Source organism: Egretta garzetta, unplaced genomic scaffold, assembly GCF_000687185.1.
Source record: "Egretta garzetta isolate BGI_Z169 unplaced genomic scaffold, ASM68718v1 scaffold394, whole genome shotgun sequence".
NCBI classification, from domain to species: domain Eukaryota; kingdom Metazoa; phylum Chordata; class Aves; order Pelecaniformes; family Ardeidae; genus Egretta; species Egretta garzetta.
The window spans coordinates 688,006-702,298 of record NW_009259533.1 but is presented as its reverse complement, the minus strand read 5'-3'; the positions used below and the strand labels follow the sequence as shown (position 1 = coordinate 702,298).

Genomic DNA, 14,293 nt, shown 5'->3' with positions numbered 1-14,293 from the left:
AAACTCTGAAAGTAGTTTAAAGAGCAAAACAGCGCTCAATCTACATTTGATTGGGAAATTACAGATAGTTGTCTGTAGTATGCTCTTTCTTTTTCCTTGTGATGTAAACTCAACACTTTTTTTTTTAATTCTGTAAGACATCCAAGTTAAATAAAATATTATTTCAAACTACAAAAAATATGTTTCTTGAAAATGCCAAAAGAGAAAGGAAAGACGAAATTAATTATATTTGGTTTTCCAAATCCAGCTCATGTATTGACACAGTTTGGATAATTAATTTCACTTGCGTGCAGCATTTTTTCAGGAGTCCACTTTTGTCTACAATTCACACAACACTCACCTTCCATCACACAGTTAAGTGCATAAGCTGTTGAGTCCTATAGCTCAGTCAACTGGTGGAAGAAGCGTCAATCTGAGTTTGTCACAGGAATAAATGAGGATGATGGGGGTGTTGCTTCATAGAAATAAATATACTTGATTTCTGCTTACTGTCTTGGAAAGATCATATATTTTACCTACAAAGTAAAGTCACTGATATTTACAACTTGCTTGACCTCTTTTGCTTTATATGGCTCGTTTGATTTACTTGACCTACTCAGGCAGTGGCCTCCCAAACACAGTCAGTCGGTGGCAGAGTATAACACCTCCGAGCAGAAATAAACCACACCTGGGCAGCTTCTGCCTGTATGACATTTACTGCTCACTTGCAGCATTACTAGAAACTGGGAGCACGGCAGTTTCAACTTCCCAAAAATTACTTTGGATAAATTGGTGTGAGAAGAAACCTACTGGTGGCAATAAACCTCATAAAAGGAAGAGCCTTGTTTCTTGTACAAAATTAGAGGGCTCATTAACTGCAAGTATACCAGCCCAATCATATTATGAGGGTCAAACACAGAACAGCAGACAAATCTTTAGGCTTTAGTAAATTTGCAAGTGTAGAACCATCCATTATTCTTTTCCTTATAAACCAGCATGTGCTGTCTTACCAGCACTGTCAGCACTAGTTCTAAACACAAAAGTTCATGTACACCAAGGGAAGACACAAAACCTCACACTCACAGAGAGCAGAAACAGGAAAGAAACACAAAAGCTCATTTGTTTTTTGTGCTGCTTATTATTTCAAGTCAAACGAGTTGGTCAGAGATCATGGTAGCCAACACTTGACTCCAACAATTCAGTTGTAGCAGTGGTCATCAGCCTGTGCCTAACATGAAACCGAACACCTTACAGACTCTTCAGCGCTGTCCAAAACCAAGGATGTGTGACAAGTGATAGTGGAGGCCACCACTGCTGCAGTCCAGATAGACAGGGAGAGGAAGGCCAGCAGTACACAAAACACCATGACCTTAAAATTGTTGCCTACAAGGCAATTAATAGTAGTAATGCTATGCGATTTCAGCAGCTGGGGTGGTTTACAATAAAGCTTCATTAGACTTAAATAACAGAACAACAAACTGATCACAGGGTATATACCTAGGATGAACAAAGAAATTTGGTTTCTTGGGAAGTGAATGGGAAGTGGAACAGATTATCACTGATTCAGAAATACCCCAGTGCAGCCTTTCTGCACGGGCTGTGCTCTGTACTGACATGTAACTCCGTGTCTCAACAAGTGTCTGAAAGCAAGAGAGCCAAGAGAAGATTTCCCAATTCATCAGGAACCAATATGAACATAAATGTACCCATTCACATAATAGCCTCCTCTGAGATCACTTAGGAAACTTAACCAAATGAGAGACTTTGCAGACCACATTCAACTGAACGTAGATATTAAAGCTATTACATTCAGGTACTCGGGGACCACTCTCGAGATGTGTTCATTTTCTGCAGATGTCCCAACCGAGACACATAACTCAGGAGAGTTTAGTTAAGGATCTAGCTGAATGATTTCCCAGCTCGGTTTGCATTAGCGTATCTGACAACAGACTCTTAGCTGTGCCATTCAGGCAGTCAGACTGGAGGAGGACATGTGTGGAAGGGTGCTAATTGACCCTCTTGACTTTTGACAGTGTCTATGTGTTAAATGAGCCTTCAGGTCAGAAAGGCAACAGTGATAAAACAGGCAACAAAACTGAGCTGATTTCACAGGCGAAAAAACCCAACCGAAAAAACCCAACCAAAAAACAAAAACTCCCCACATTTGAAAGCTTTTAAAATAAACACTACATTTGCATTCATGCAAATAATGTTTACTTTGAAGAAGGTTGATTATTATTATCATTAGGCAATAAGTGACAATGTGGTATGTCAGTGAACACCAGTGCTACTTGAGGACTGAATATATTGACACCATCAGGAAGTTCTTCTGAGAGTCAAGGAAAGCACCAGCTGCCATGGGCATGTTTATCTTGGCAGGTCTGTGGGCTCTAGCCTGACAGACACCACGTAGCGATGTTTGTAAAGTAAGGCAGCACCCACTTTAGATCACATTATGAAATTTCTTCACCCCATTATTTTCAAATATAAAATGCGCATACTTCGAGAGTGAAGTGAAAGGTTAGTAGCACCCAGATCTAAGCCTGGATAAGTAATGGAAGAAAAAGAAAGGCTGAGGAAGGCTTGACACACTGAGATCTTCTTCCAGCAAGGGGGATTTGCTGTGCAAACATAGATTTGTTATACATTTGATCTGGACAAAGAGGTAGAATACTGGTAAATTAGCTGCTATGTCTCTGTGGCTCTAATCTTCAAATAGGTGGCTGGCATGTGATCTTGGCATTTCTTCCCCTTTTAAAGGAGTTGGGCAGGATACAGATACCCTGGCAGAAGGTTGGTTCTAAAACGGTCCAACAGAGGACGGAACATGACTCTTTTGAAAGTGTAAAATGTTTTCAGAACAATGTGGGTCTTTCCTTCTGGCTTTCAGAAATGTGGTGGAGCTGCAAACAGTGATATAAATGGTGAAAGTTGAATTAGAGCAGTTTAGATAAGGGATGTAGATCTTGCATGTTATTTTGGCATAACTAGTCAGGTTACATACACTGGTAAGATGGAAAACCAGCTCTTCTAGAACAAAAAAAGAACAGCATTTTCTATTGCCACAGGCAAAAAAGAAAAAAACAAAACAAAACCCAATAACCATATTATCCAGGTCATCTTTACTCTCAGTTACAAGACAAACAGAAGCCTGTAGAAGTGGACAAATATGCACTTGCCTTCAACAGATCCTAATGCTAATGGCAGCTGTATTGTTGACACTTTCTTCAGAGGAACTGGGGATTTAAGGATTCTCTTCTCCCTAACATCAGTTATAAAACTGATTTCATGGAACTGTGGGTGGGATAAATAAATACTGAAAGAACAGGCTTGCACATGTGAAATAGCAATGTTCAGTATGAAACACTGGGAACGTTTCAAGCTATTGAGGCACCTATAGTTCAGTTGAGTGACCATCTATGAGCATGGAAAGGAGTGACTGCTGCTCTACCAATCATGCCCAACATAATTTACTTCTCACAGTACCTAGTCCTCAATCCTTGCCTTGGATGCGTTGGCTGAACAACCCTCCTGCTACCATGAGAGTAAAGTTTGGCAGTGGAAATGCTCCTCTTCTAGCCATCTTGGGATTTTTCCATTTGTACATCAGATCCCCAAAGTTATCATCAGTGCACTCCTGGATTACCTGTGCCCTGCTGTGTTGTCCTTCCAAGAGATATTGGGGTGTTTGAAGTCCCCCATGAGAACCAGAGCCTGCAAACATGAGGCTGTTCCTGTCTGCCTGTAGAGGGCCTCATCCACTTTGTGTATCCTTTTAGTCCTAATGCATAAACTCTCCTCCAGCCCCTCATCCATCCTCAGGCAGAGCCCCATGCACTTCATCTGCTCTCTTATACAAAGGGCAACACTTCTTCCTCATCTTCCTATCCTGTCCTCCCTGAAAAGCCTGTATCTCTCCAGTACAACACTCCTCATGGGAGTCAACCCACTAAGTCTCCATGATCCCAACAAAATCGTAGCCTTGCAACTGCACACAAATCCCTAACTCCTCATGTCCATTCCCCATACGGTGTTCATTAGTGTGAAGGCACTTTAGAGATGCACCCCAGCATGTTGAGTTCCTGGAGAGGGTTTGGAGTATTTGTCCACAATGGTTCCTTGTAGGCAACTCACTGCCTACATGCAAGTGGTAGAGGTGACCCTGCCCAGGCCCCATTATGATGACTTTGTGAACCCTTCCTGTCACACTACCCCATGCCCTCTATTCCGCAGTCCTGTCCATTGTTCCCTCACAGGACTGCTGGTCACCCTGTCCCTCCCCCATCATTCCTAATTTAAAGCCTTCCTTCTGAGGTCAGCCATACTATTTGGCAAGAAAAGTTTTGCCATACTGTCCTGGTTTCAGTTCAGACAGAGTTCATTTTCTTCCTAGTAGTTGATATAGTGCTGTGCATTGGATTTAGTACTAGAAGAATGTTGATAACTCATTAATGTTTTAGTTGTTGATGGGTAGTGCTTAGACTGGTCAAGGACTTCTCAGCTCTCAGTTCTGCCAGGGGCATGGGAAGCTGGAACGGGAAATAACTGGGACAGCTGACACAAACTGGCCAAAGGCATATTCCAGACCATATGACATCATGCTTACTATATAAGCTGGAGGAAGAAGAAAGAAGAGGGGGACATTCAGAGTGATGGTGTTTGTCTTCTCAGGTGTCCCTTACACGTGATGGAGCCCTGCTTTCCTGGAGATGGCTGAACCCCTGCCTGCCCATGGGAAGTGGTGAATGAATTCCTTGCTTTGCTTTGCTTGCATGCGCGGCTTTTTTTTTATCTATTGAACAGTCTTTATCTCAACCCACGAGTTTTCTCACTTTTATCCTTCCAGTTCTCTTCCTCATCCCATTGTGGGGGGAGTGAGTGAGTGGCTGTGTGGGGCTTAATTGCTGGCTGGGGTTATGCCATGAGGGTCCTAGTGAGGTGAATCCCATCTCTCCAAAGCAGATGTAAAAAGGGTCCCATGATTATAGAACCCAAACCTGTGTACTGACAACACCAATTCCACAGCAAGTTATTGATTTGTCCTATTAGCGCCCTCCTCCTTGCATCCTTTCCCCTCACCAGCACCCTGTGTGATGAAGCTGCATAGGGATGCTTTGGCCAAAAGGTCCTGTAAGACTGTGTTGGAAAGACTCTTTCTGATTATTCCAAGGTAACCTAGGCTACTAGCTTGTTTTGGTTTTGAGGGCTGGGACTCGCTGATACTTAGTTAAATATTCACATCAAAGGGATGTCATGACTAGGAACACAGGCATGGGGCTTATTTGCAGAAGACAAAAAAATAACAGAGATATGCTGCCCCAAGTCTATATTTCCCCTCATCTATTTCCTCCCTGCATGACAGAAATTGCTCTCTACCCTAGGGAGTGTTATGGATGTGTTCATTAAGGAACTGGCCCACACACTAGAAAAACTACTTTTAGGTTTTTGTAAGAAATACGGGTTACTCTGCTAGTGCCACGCATAGACCAGACAAGCTCTTCCCATTAATTCTCCCCTGCTCAGGTAAACCAGAAAGTGGTTTGCTGTACAGCCCTGGGAGCATTTTGCTGAGTGGCTCATCTCTCATTCCTTGGTTATGCATTTTCCCTGCGTTGTCTAAACAAGCACACACAGAGCTTTCATTTCATGCATGTAAGAGGAATGCATTCAAAAAATAAAACAAGTGCCAGGAAAACTGTCTCTCATTCCCATTGTTTTGAATTTTCACTGTGGGGGTTTCGAGTCCCTTTACCTCCTGATTCGTAATCTCACTTACTTTTCTGTAATAAGAATGTCAAAAGATAAACAGTGGGATCTTTCGGTGATTGGTTGAGAAGATACCTTGACTGGCTGACAGGCTGAAAAGATAGTCCTAAAGAAACTATTAAACATCTGCTGCAGTGGAACAGGAAGAAGAAAGAACATGTCAGATATAAAAGCAACAAAACCCTTATGCTGGCTCAAAGACAAAACATCCTAGTTGGTCTATCTGTTTCTCACAGGCAAGTTAATACTGGGGTTGCTTCTATGCATGGGTAACATCTTAAAATAATAAATATTGCCTTAAGACAAGGAGTTACAAGGATCTTGAAGCTGGCTGATGTGTGTTGTCATGTCCCTCAAGGCATTAACTTCTGATGTGCTTTTAGGAGATGAATCAGGCTTCAAAGTTATCCATGTACAAAAATGAGCTTCCAAACAAGCATAAATAAAATCAAATTGAAAAAAAAAAAAAGTTGGTTTTAGATATCGTCTTCATTTTTTTCTGCACCTGTGAACCCGAGTGGTGTTTCTCAGTGGGATGCAGCTAGATCATTTCAGTGTGAAAGGAGAGATCTTATGCTAACGGAAACTTGCAAAGGTATGAGCTTGGCAAAGAAATCCAGAGTGATTAATAAGCAGCAGAGAAGAATTTCTTCTTTTATCATCTGCATATGGCTGTCTTAGGACTTGATCCAACCCCTAGAAGCTCCAGTGAGCACTGCAGATTAGAAATATCTCCACAAATCTTGCTTCTCTGGAGTTTAGGTCCCTCAATGTGGCTTTAGGACAGTTAGCTCTCAAGTTTGGAAGCAGACAGTTCTTCTAAAGCACTGCACAACATCATCACACAAACACAAAATGAGAGATACAGGAAAAAAAAAAAAAAAGGTCTGATTGTTCTTAGCTGCATCAGAAGACAGCAGTGACAAAGGCAAGGGTCAGACAAAATTTAAAAGGAGCAGACCTACTGTGTCCCTCCATTCACAAAAAGTGGTGACTGTCAGTGATGGTCTGTTCTTAAAGATAATACTAGGGGTTGCTCTTATCTCTTTTCCCAAGGTTTCTGCACCACAATCCTAGCCACTGACAGTTGGAGAGCAGGAGGAGGTCAACTAATAGGCAGAAGCTTCAGACTATGCATGTGAGCACATCATGCTGTTGGGATACTGTACATTTAGTCAGACGCATACTGCAATGTGGAAAGAAAATTCCATTTAGGAGAAGCAAGCAGCTTAATTTTCTCCACCACTGTCAATAATCATAACAGTAATTGCTACTACTATCATTTCTTAATTACAGTTCCAGGTAGAAAGGAAGAATTGGATCCGTTTCCAGTTAATGTTATATATTCTGCAGCTTCCTTTTTACAGTCAAAAGGGAACAGATTAATCTCACAGAGATTTCTATTTTATGCCAATTATACCAGCTAACTATCCTTAATATAAAGAGCCCTATTGCACTGGGCAGCTTGTCAGATCGGAACATCACGGGTACAAAATACACAAAACACAGGAAAAATAATCGCAGCATCAACAAACAGCTGCTCATAAGGTAACACACAACATCATATTGGAACAGTGCAGGAGGGTAATAAAGCCCATACTTTATCGGTGAAGCCTACCTATTGCGTCTCCTTGCTCATGCACCATGGAGGCCAGGTCTTTAATGATCTGGTTCACATCCAACATGTCACTCTGCAAAGACAGAAATTCTAACATTAATGATGAATGGGTAACATCCAAGCAAAAAAAGGCATCTTCCTCTGTCAGGCTTTGCAAAGAAAAAAACCAAAACCAGATAACCTTGTCTGTGTAGAATTAAAAGAAAAAGTTGTACTGCTTCCATAGTAAATCAAAAATCCCCTTAAAGAAGTTGGATCTAAGTCAGCCAGTTGACTCAAGTTTTCTGTAAGAAACAAGTTGAGTCATCAGATTATATGGTTGCTTTTCAGAACTGTGGAGGACTAAGAGAGAAAAAAACCCCATAAAAACAACAGAAGCAAACCCTTTTCTTTCTAAAAAAGTTATTTTTGGTGCAGGCCATTCATCCCAGAGAGCAGATTCTTACACATAAAGAGGCCATCTTTCAGCATAGCATCCAACTGATAAAATACTATTCATAAACTGATGGAGATATGATCAAAAACTCACTGAATTTGAAATCTCATTGGTAAGGCAATGAGAAAAGACCTGTTCAATGGATGGATTTGTTTATACATTTTCAAGTGTTTGGGAAAAAAAAAAAAAGTAACTAGATTCAACACAGAAATTTTCTCGGTTAAAACACAGCAAATTTCCAATGAGTTTGTTTCCCTCATTTCTGAACACTCCCCATATACAAGAGAAAATGTGAGCATATGTTGACGTCATATGACATTGGCTCTGATAAAAGGAATTAATTTAGCTACACTAGGCATAATAATATAGATACTGCTGAATGCACTACCGGTAAGGCAACATTAGCAGAGCAAAAAAAAAGACAAACAGGATGCACTTTGTTAAGATGTAAAAATCTCAGCATCACAGAAACACTGAGATTGGTGGAAACCTCTGGAAAGCATTTAGTCTAACATCCCTGCTCAAAGCAGTCAATTAAAGAAGGTTACTCAGGGCCATGTCCACTTGGTTTTGTGTATCTCCATGGTTGGAAACTGCACAGACTATCTGACCAACAGCATGCCCATGTATCCTTCTACTGGGGAACCCAGTACTGGATGCTTTCTGGAGTGTTGAAAACTTCTCCTGACACTAATTGCACAGTAATTCATTTATCTGCCTGGGCCCTGTTGCAACTCTAGTCCATCATGCCAAAAGGTCCAAATGCTTCCACCCCACTTTTAAACACCTCAGCTTCCCTGCCAGCAAATTTAGAGAATGGTACAAAACGAATCCATGCCCTTCTACTGAAGTCTGTTATGAGAATTTAAACGGCATAACATTTAATCATATAATGCAATAGAATCACATTAATTTGGAATGAAGCCTGGGAGTCCCATTGTGAATTCTAGAATATACCAAATTGTTGAATAACTGAAGAAGTAGGAGAAACAAAAAATTTTAAAAGCTGTGAGAATTCATAATAAAACAAAACAAAACAAAAAAGAACAACCAAAGGCTGGGTAATGTATTGCAAAATGCACTTCATTCATTCATTTGTCAAGCATAATGAAGCTTTAATTATGTATGGTATTATTCATAACTTGTAAATACTGCAGAATATTTTGTAAAAGCAATGGAGTTTAAGTAACTTGAGATTGCACTTGAGCACTGTGGTAGTAAATCATTGCCAGGAAATGAGGAGAAATTAGTTGTGATTTTTTGGGGTGGGGGAGTTTTTTTGGTTTTTTTGTAAAAATCTTTGAAAGGAGAAAGCCAAAGTTTAGCAAAATGTGAAGAATTGAGAATTAACTTTAATGTGTTGTTCTGCTCTCATTTAACTGCTTAGTAAAAGATGATTAAAGAAAAATTAAAGAAATAAATAATAATACTAAAAAAACCCAGAGTACTTATTTGTCTCTCTTGGCTAAATTGTCACTGACATCAGTCTTTGGTTTCTGTTACTTACAACATAAACAAAATTCTTTCTACCCTTCAGTCTGTCTGTTTTATTTTATTCTGCGTCTTTTACAGCACTTTGACTGAATGCAGCTTAGAACTCATGAACATGTTTTTGCACGTCCATTTGGTTAGATAGAGGTTATTGCAATATATTGAATCCAACTTGCTCCTCCCCCCCCCCCCCCCCCCCCAAATTATTTCCATTGGAATAAAACAAGTGGGCAATTAGGTGTAAGAAAGATCAGATGATATATTGACTTCTTATAGGGTCTCCTTCTGTTGATTTAACCACAAGAAGTTGGGCTGTCTGCCTCTTGATCCCCAGATACTATGACAAGATGGGAAGAATGAGAAAGGAAATTCAGTGCTGCTGATGAACCGGGCCGTTTCAGATTTCCCATTTATATCCAGGTACTTGGGACAAAACAGCCATCTGCTGCTGCCCAGTATAGAACCTTTTAATAACACTGTAACAACACTTAAAATCATTGTTTAGCAAATATGCATTCGTTAAAGCCAGCCACTGAGCTGTTGGGAAGGAAAAAAATGCGACTACAGTATTTAAGGAAAAACAAACAGGGGTGAGTTGTAAAGCACAAAGCAATCTGACCTGCAGCAAGGAAGCTGTTGAATAATTTAACCTGGCAATGTGAAGTTTCAAAGTCCCTGATATATGTAAGCAAAACAAAAGAAAAAATAGAAGAAAGAAAAATAACCCAAAATAAAGACCTTCCATAATGGAATATACCTAGGAGCTATGTTCCTGTTACTTCTTGCCAGGTTAGCTCTATCATGAAGCACCTCTGAACTTGTCAGGACTCAGAGTTTGTTAGCAAAATCAGATTGCCTTTGGTTTCCCACATTTGCGCATGCTATGCGGCATTCACAGTGAAAGACAGCTCCCCATAAATCCCTTTGACTCCACAGAAACTGGGAGTACAGCAGCCAGCTATCATTCCACAACTGCTGTCTCCCTGCCAGCTAACTAGGCTGGGCTTTCTTGGGTTTTAATCAACAGCAGCCTTTCCTGTCTGGCAACAATTCACTCCCTATGCTCGGCAGCAAGAGGGAGACAGATTTAAATTGTTTCATCTAAATCCTCTTTTTTTTTTCTTCCCCCCCCCCAAAGAAGAAATCCATCGCACAGATTAGTATACAGGATTTAATGTCATCCATGCTGAAACACAAAGGATTAAGACTAGCCATCAGTAAAATCAGAGATGGCAAAAAGAAATGGCAGTAACTAAAGATGACCAGAAAAGCAGAGAAGTGCCAATAAAGAAGTCACGCAGAGAAGAAAACCAGAGAAATCAAAGTGTTTGGGATCCTAAAGACCTGGAGGATTAACTCTCACTAGGAAAAGTTAGTCCGGGAACTTCTTAACAGAAACTACTAGGTTAAAATGGCAGGATCATTTGAGTAATTCGACCTGACCCAATACATGAATAACATCACTGCAAAGTGCTGAGAGTTTGGAAAAAATCTGAAATTCAAACTCCAGCACAGAAACAGTTGGAAATACAATTGTCCAGATAAACTAGAAATTTACATTTCCCATTTTTTTTTTTTTATTTTAACAAGACCACAATTTCAACCTTTTTAAAACCAATCTGGGAGCAAGTTGGGTTGTAAAACCCAGGCATTGTTACTGAGATGGGAAGAAACTAATCATAAATCCCAGCAGCCCACTTGCCCTTGGGATGAACAGTACTGAGGTATTTGTCAAGACAGCAAATAAGTAACCCTCCTCTCTCTTCCACTCTCACACTTAGCAGGATGAAGATTTACCCACATTGAAAACTTCTGACATAGCCCTGGCCTTAATGATATTCTAAGGACAATTCTGTATTCCAGCCACAAGAATGGCATTAAATAAACCAGAGAGGGGAAACATGCTCTCCTCAAAAGGACACAGAACAAGCATGTGCTGTCAATAATTTCTCTCTCACATTTAGCTGGATCCCAGCATCCTTTATCAATGTCAGCTCAGGTCCTCCAGGGAAGAGTCACACTTATTTCTAAGAATGTTTGCCTAAGGTTTGTATAAAAAATGGGATCAGAAATTTCAGTGCTGCATCCTATTAACACACGTGCTTTTGTGTGTACTCACAAACCATCCATTCATTTTTTGGAAGGACTGCAAATTAACTTCTGAATTAATTGCTGACTCAGTGTTCAGGAGATGCTAAATTCTGCAAGCAAAGTCTCATTCTGCCCCACCATCCGCCCTGCAATAAGCAGCCAGGAGAGCTATAAAACAAACGTGAAGGCAATTCTGAAAGATGTAATATAATGTCCATGTGTGTATTTCTGTATGCGGAAGCACTCCAAAACAAAATAAAGAAAAAAAAAACCAACACCCCAATCATAGTGTTTGTTATCATCTGGGGGAGGTGGGGAACAACCCCCCAACCCCAAAAAAACTCAAAAAGAAAAAAACCCTTTGTAGTGCCTGGCATGTTTTACCAAAGAGATGCTGAGATGCTTCTTGTGTATTGCTCCATTTGCTACACCCTTAAGACATTTCCTACCCTGTGTCCAGCATGTGTGAACCACAGATCCAGAGCACACAGAAAGACTAATCAAAGCATGGTGTTCATCTATCCCTGTTCTCTTCTGCGAGACAGGGGAAGGCAGGGAAAGGGGAAAAATAACATAAAAAGTGAGCAAGCTTCTCTGATGCTAGATGGGCAAAACTTAAATCTTTCTGCAACAGCTTCTCAACAAATATTTTTCTCTTGTCTATGGCTGGGGAGAAAAAAATGACATTCTATAAATCAAACTGATTCAGCCTAAGCAACAACAGACCAGCAGAAAATTGTTTTGAGGGCAGAAGCTATCCAGAACAGCAATTACAAACTGAGTTAGATCTCCTCTGGGACTGAACGACAGCCAGTGTGGGGAGTTTCTCTCTCCCTCTTGCTCTCCTGTGCGCGCTTCCTCTCTATTTTGCTGTCTTAGCAGTCAGTGCCATCTCAGGAAGCATAGCACTGCACTGCATAATTAAAATAGTTGTGCCGAGCTTCAGCATGCTAATCCAGCGGCTACCTGGGGACAGCGGGCTCAAGAAACACGGCATAAACAGTGTTCCTGTCCACCAAAAGCCAAATGGAGAGGTTGTGGAAAGTGAGATGCCTCGAGCTCATCAGGCAGAGATGAGGCCGTTGCACAGGGCACCTCAACAGGGATGAATAAAGAGAGATCCTGGAACCAGCCAGCTAGTAAAATTATTCATTGTGCCCTAAGTGAGAAATAACCCAATGACATGTTCAACCTACCATGCCGTCCTCAGTGCAAATTTCTGCGTAGTGAAGAGGGCAAGGCTGGTGGGTGGGAAGACCAAATTGCTCTGCATATTTGAGGAAGAGATGGAAACAACTTCTACTGAAGAACTGACAAGAGTGTAAAAGGTGGCTTTGTATTCACTGCAGCTCACTTGCCCTTGTCCAATCTCATGGACGTCTCACAGATCAGATACACATGTCGTTACTATTTATTTTAATTATCGACTTGAATGAATTGGACATAAGACCTCCAGCTCACCTCCTCTACCACCCCCAACGTGTCTTCCCATCAGCAGCGATCTGAGCATGAGCAGGTATGCCAGGCAGTTCCCTGGGAAAAGTCCTCTCCTCTTAGCCAACAAACCACATTTGAAGGCATGTCTTGACAGCCTATGTTAACGATAGGCATCGTTATCACTTCTACTGTCTAAAATGTGAGAGGCACGCAGGGGCAACAGGACATTACTGTGAGATGCGTTAATATCTTGTAGCCACCTTTTGCACTACACCCTTTCTCTGAAGCTTCACAACTGTACATCTGGATCAGACCGCCTGCAAACATGCGTTGCTATCACTCTATCCCCTGTACTCTATATCCCTCAGAGTTTGCCTTCATAGAGATCAAAGGCTGTTTAAGGCAGATATTTTCTTTCACGGGAACTTTATCAGTTCCAAGTCTGTGCTGAAGGTCAGAAGTGGACTGTAGTCTCAGGGAAATATAACAATACAAATGATAGGAAGAGATACTTTGCCCTTTTAAAAACCTTTGGATTTGGAAACAGGAGACGTGTTAATGGAGGAGGTCATCAATAGTTCTGTTTTAAAGTTGGTATCCTCACTTAGTATTTGGGAAAACGTGGCGTATAATAAAGTATCAAAGATCATGTAAAAATTTCTTGTTACTAACCACAATTTTGAAGTTTGAATTAATTTACATCCAAAATTTCATTTAAAATCAGCAGTTTGTACAGGTATGTGACTTCACATACGCACGTACTTGTATTTATACAGGCACATATACACAAATATTCTTGTGTACCACAAACACACCCACCTGTATAAACAGTAACTATATTTATAGATACACTAATAATTTTAAGATCTAACTTGCCTCCAACATGCACAAGGTGTTAAATGAGCATTTGAGGTTTAGCAGATTGCAGAGATACAAACACAGCCTATTTCTGTCCACAGTAGCACAAAACAGACCTTAAATCTCAAGCTTTTTTTTTTCCTGACTAAACACTCCGGTGCAAGATAAGCATGAACACTGATATGTTCTGATAACAGGCAAGAAAAAAAAAAAAAAACCAAACCAAAAAAAACCCCCCAAAAATTTTTTGTCTTGCTTAGCTTTGATAAAAAAACTACATTGATTCCATTTTGCCATCAAGTTAATGGTGTGATAGTTTGATACGAGGCACAGCAAGGGCAAGAATAGCTCTTGTCAGAAAACTGAGAGGCAACACTTGCATGGGGAACTGTGACGGAGCGCTCCCCCCCTTGTCCCTGACTCCCCCTCCTTTGACCTCTTTCCAGTGATAACCACCTGTGGCTGTGGTGATAGATACATCTGGTCTGTGTCTGGTCATGAAGGATGCACCCACTGGATGTGGGGGGAGACAGATAACAACACAATAGCCAAGGGCTGTTGTGGAATGTGCCCACCTAAGCACAGTGGTCAGTATGCAAATATGACTATGAGCCAAT

General features: G+C 40.8%; 1 protein-coding gene across 1 annotated transcript in view; it reads right to left on the bottom strand.

The window, feature by feature from the left end:
- The window catches only part of TSNARE1 (t-SNARE domain containing 1), a 329,654-nt gene that overhangs the window by 125,976 nt on the left and 189,385 nt on the right, over positions 1–14,293 (bottom strand). The window contains exon 9 of the mRNA XM_009637630.1: positions 7,364–7,436. Within this exon, the coding sequence (XP_009635925.1) occupies positions 7,364–7,436 (73 nt within the window). The remainder of the gene's footprint in view (positions 1–7,363; positions 7,437–14,293) is intronic.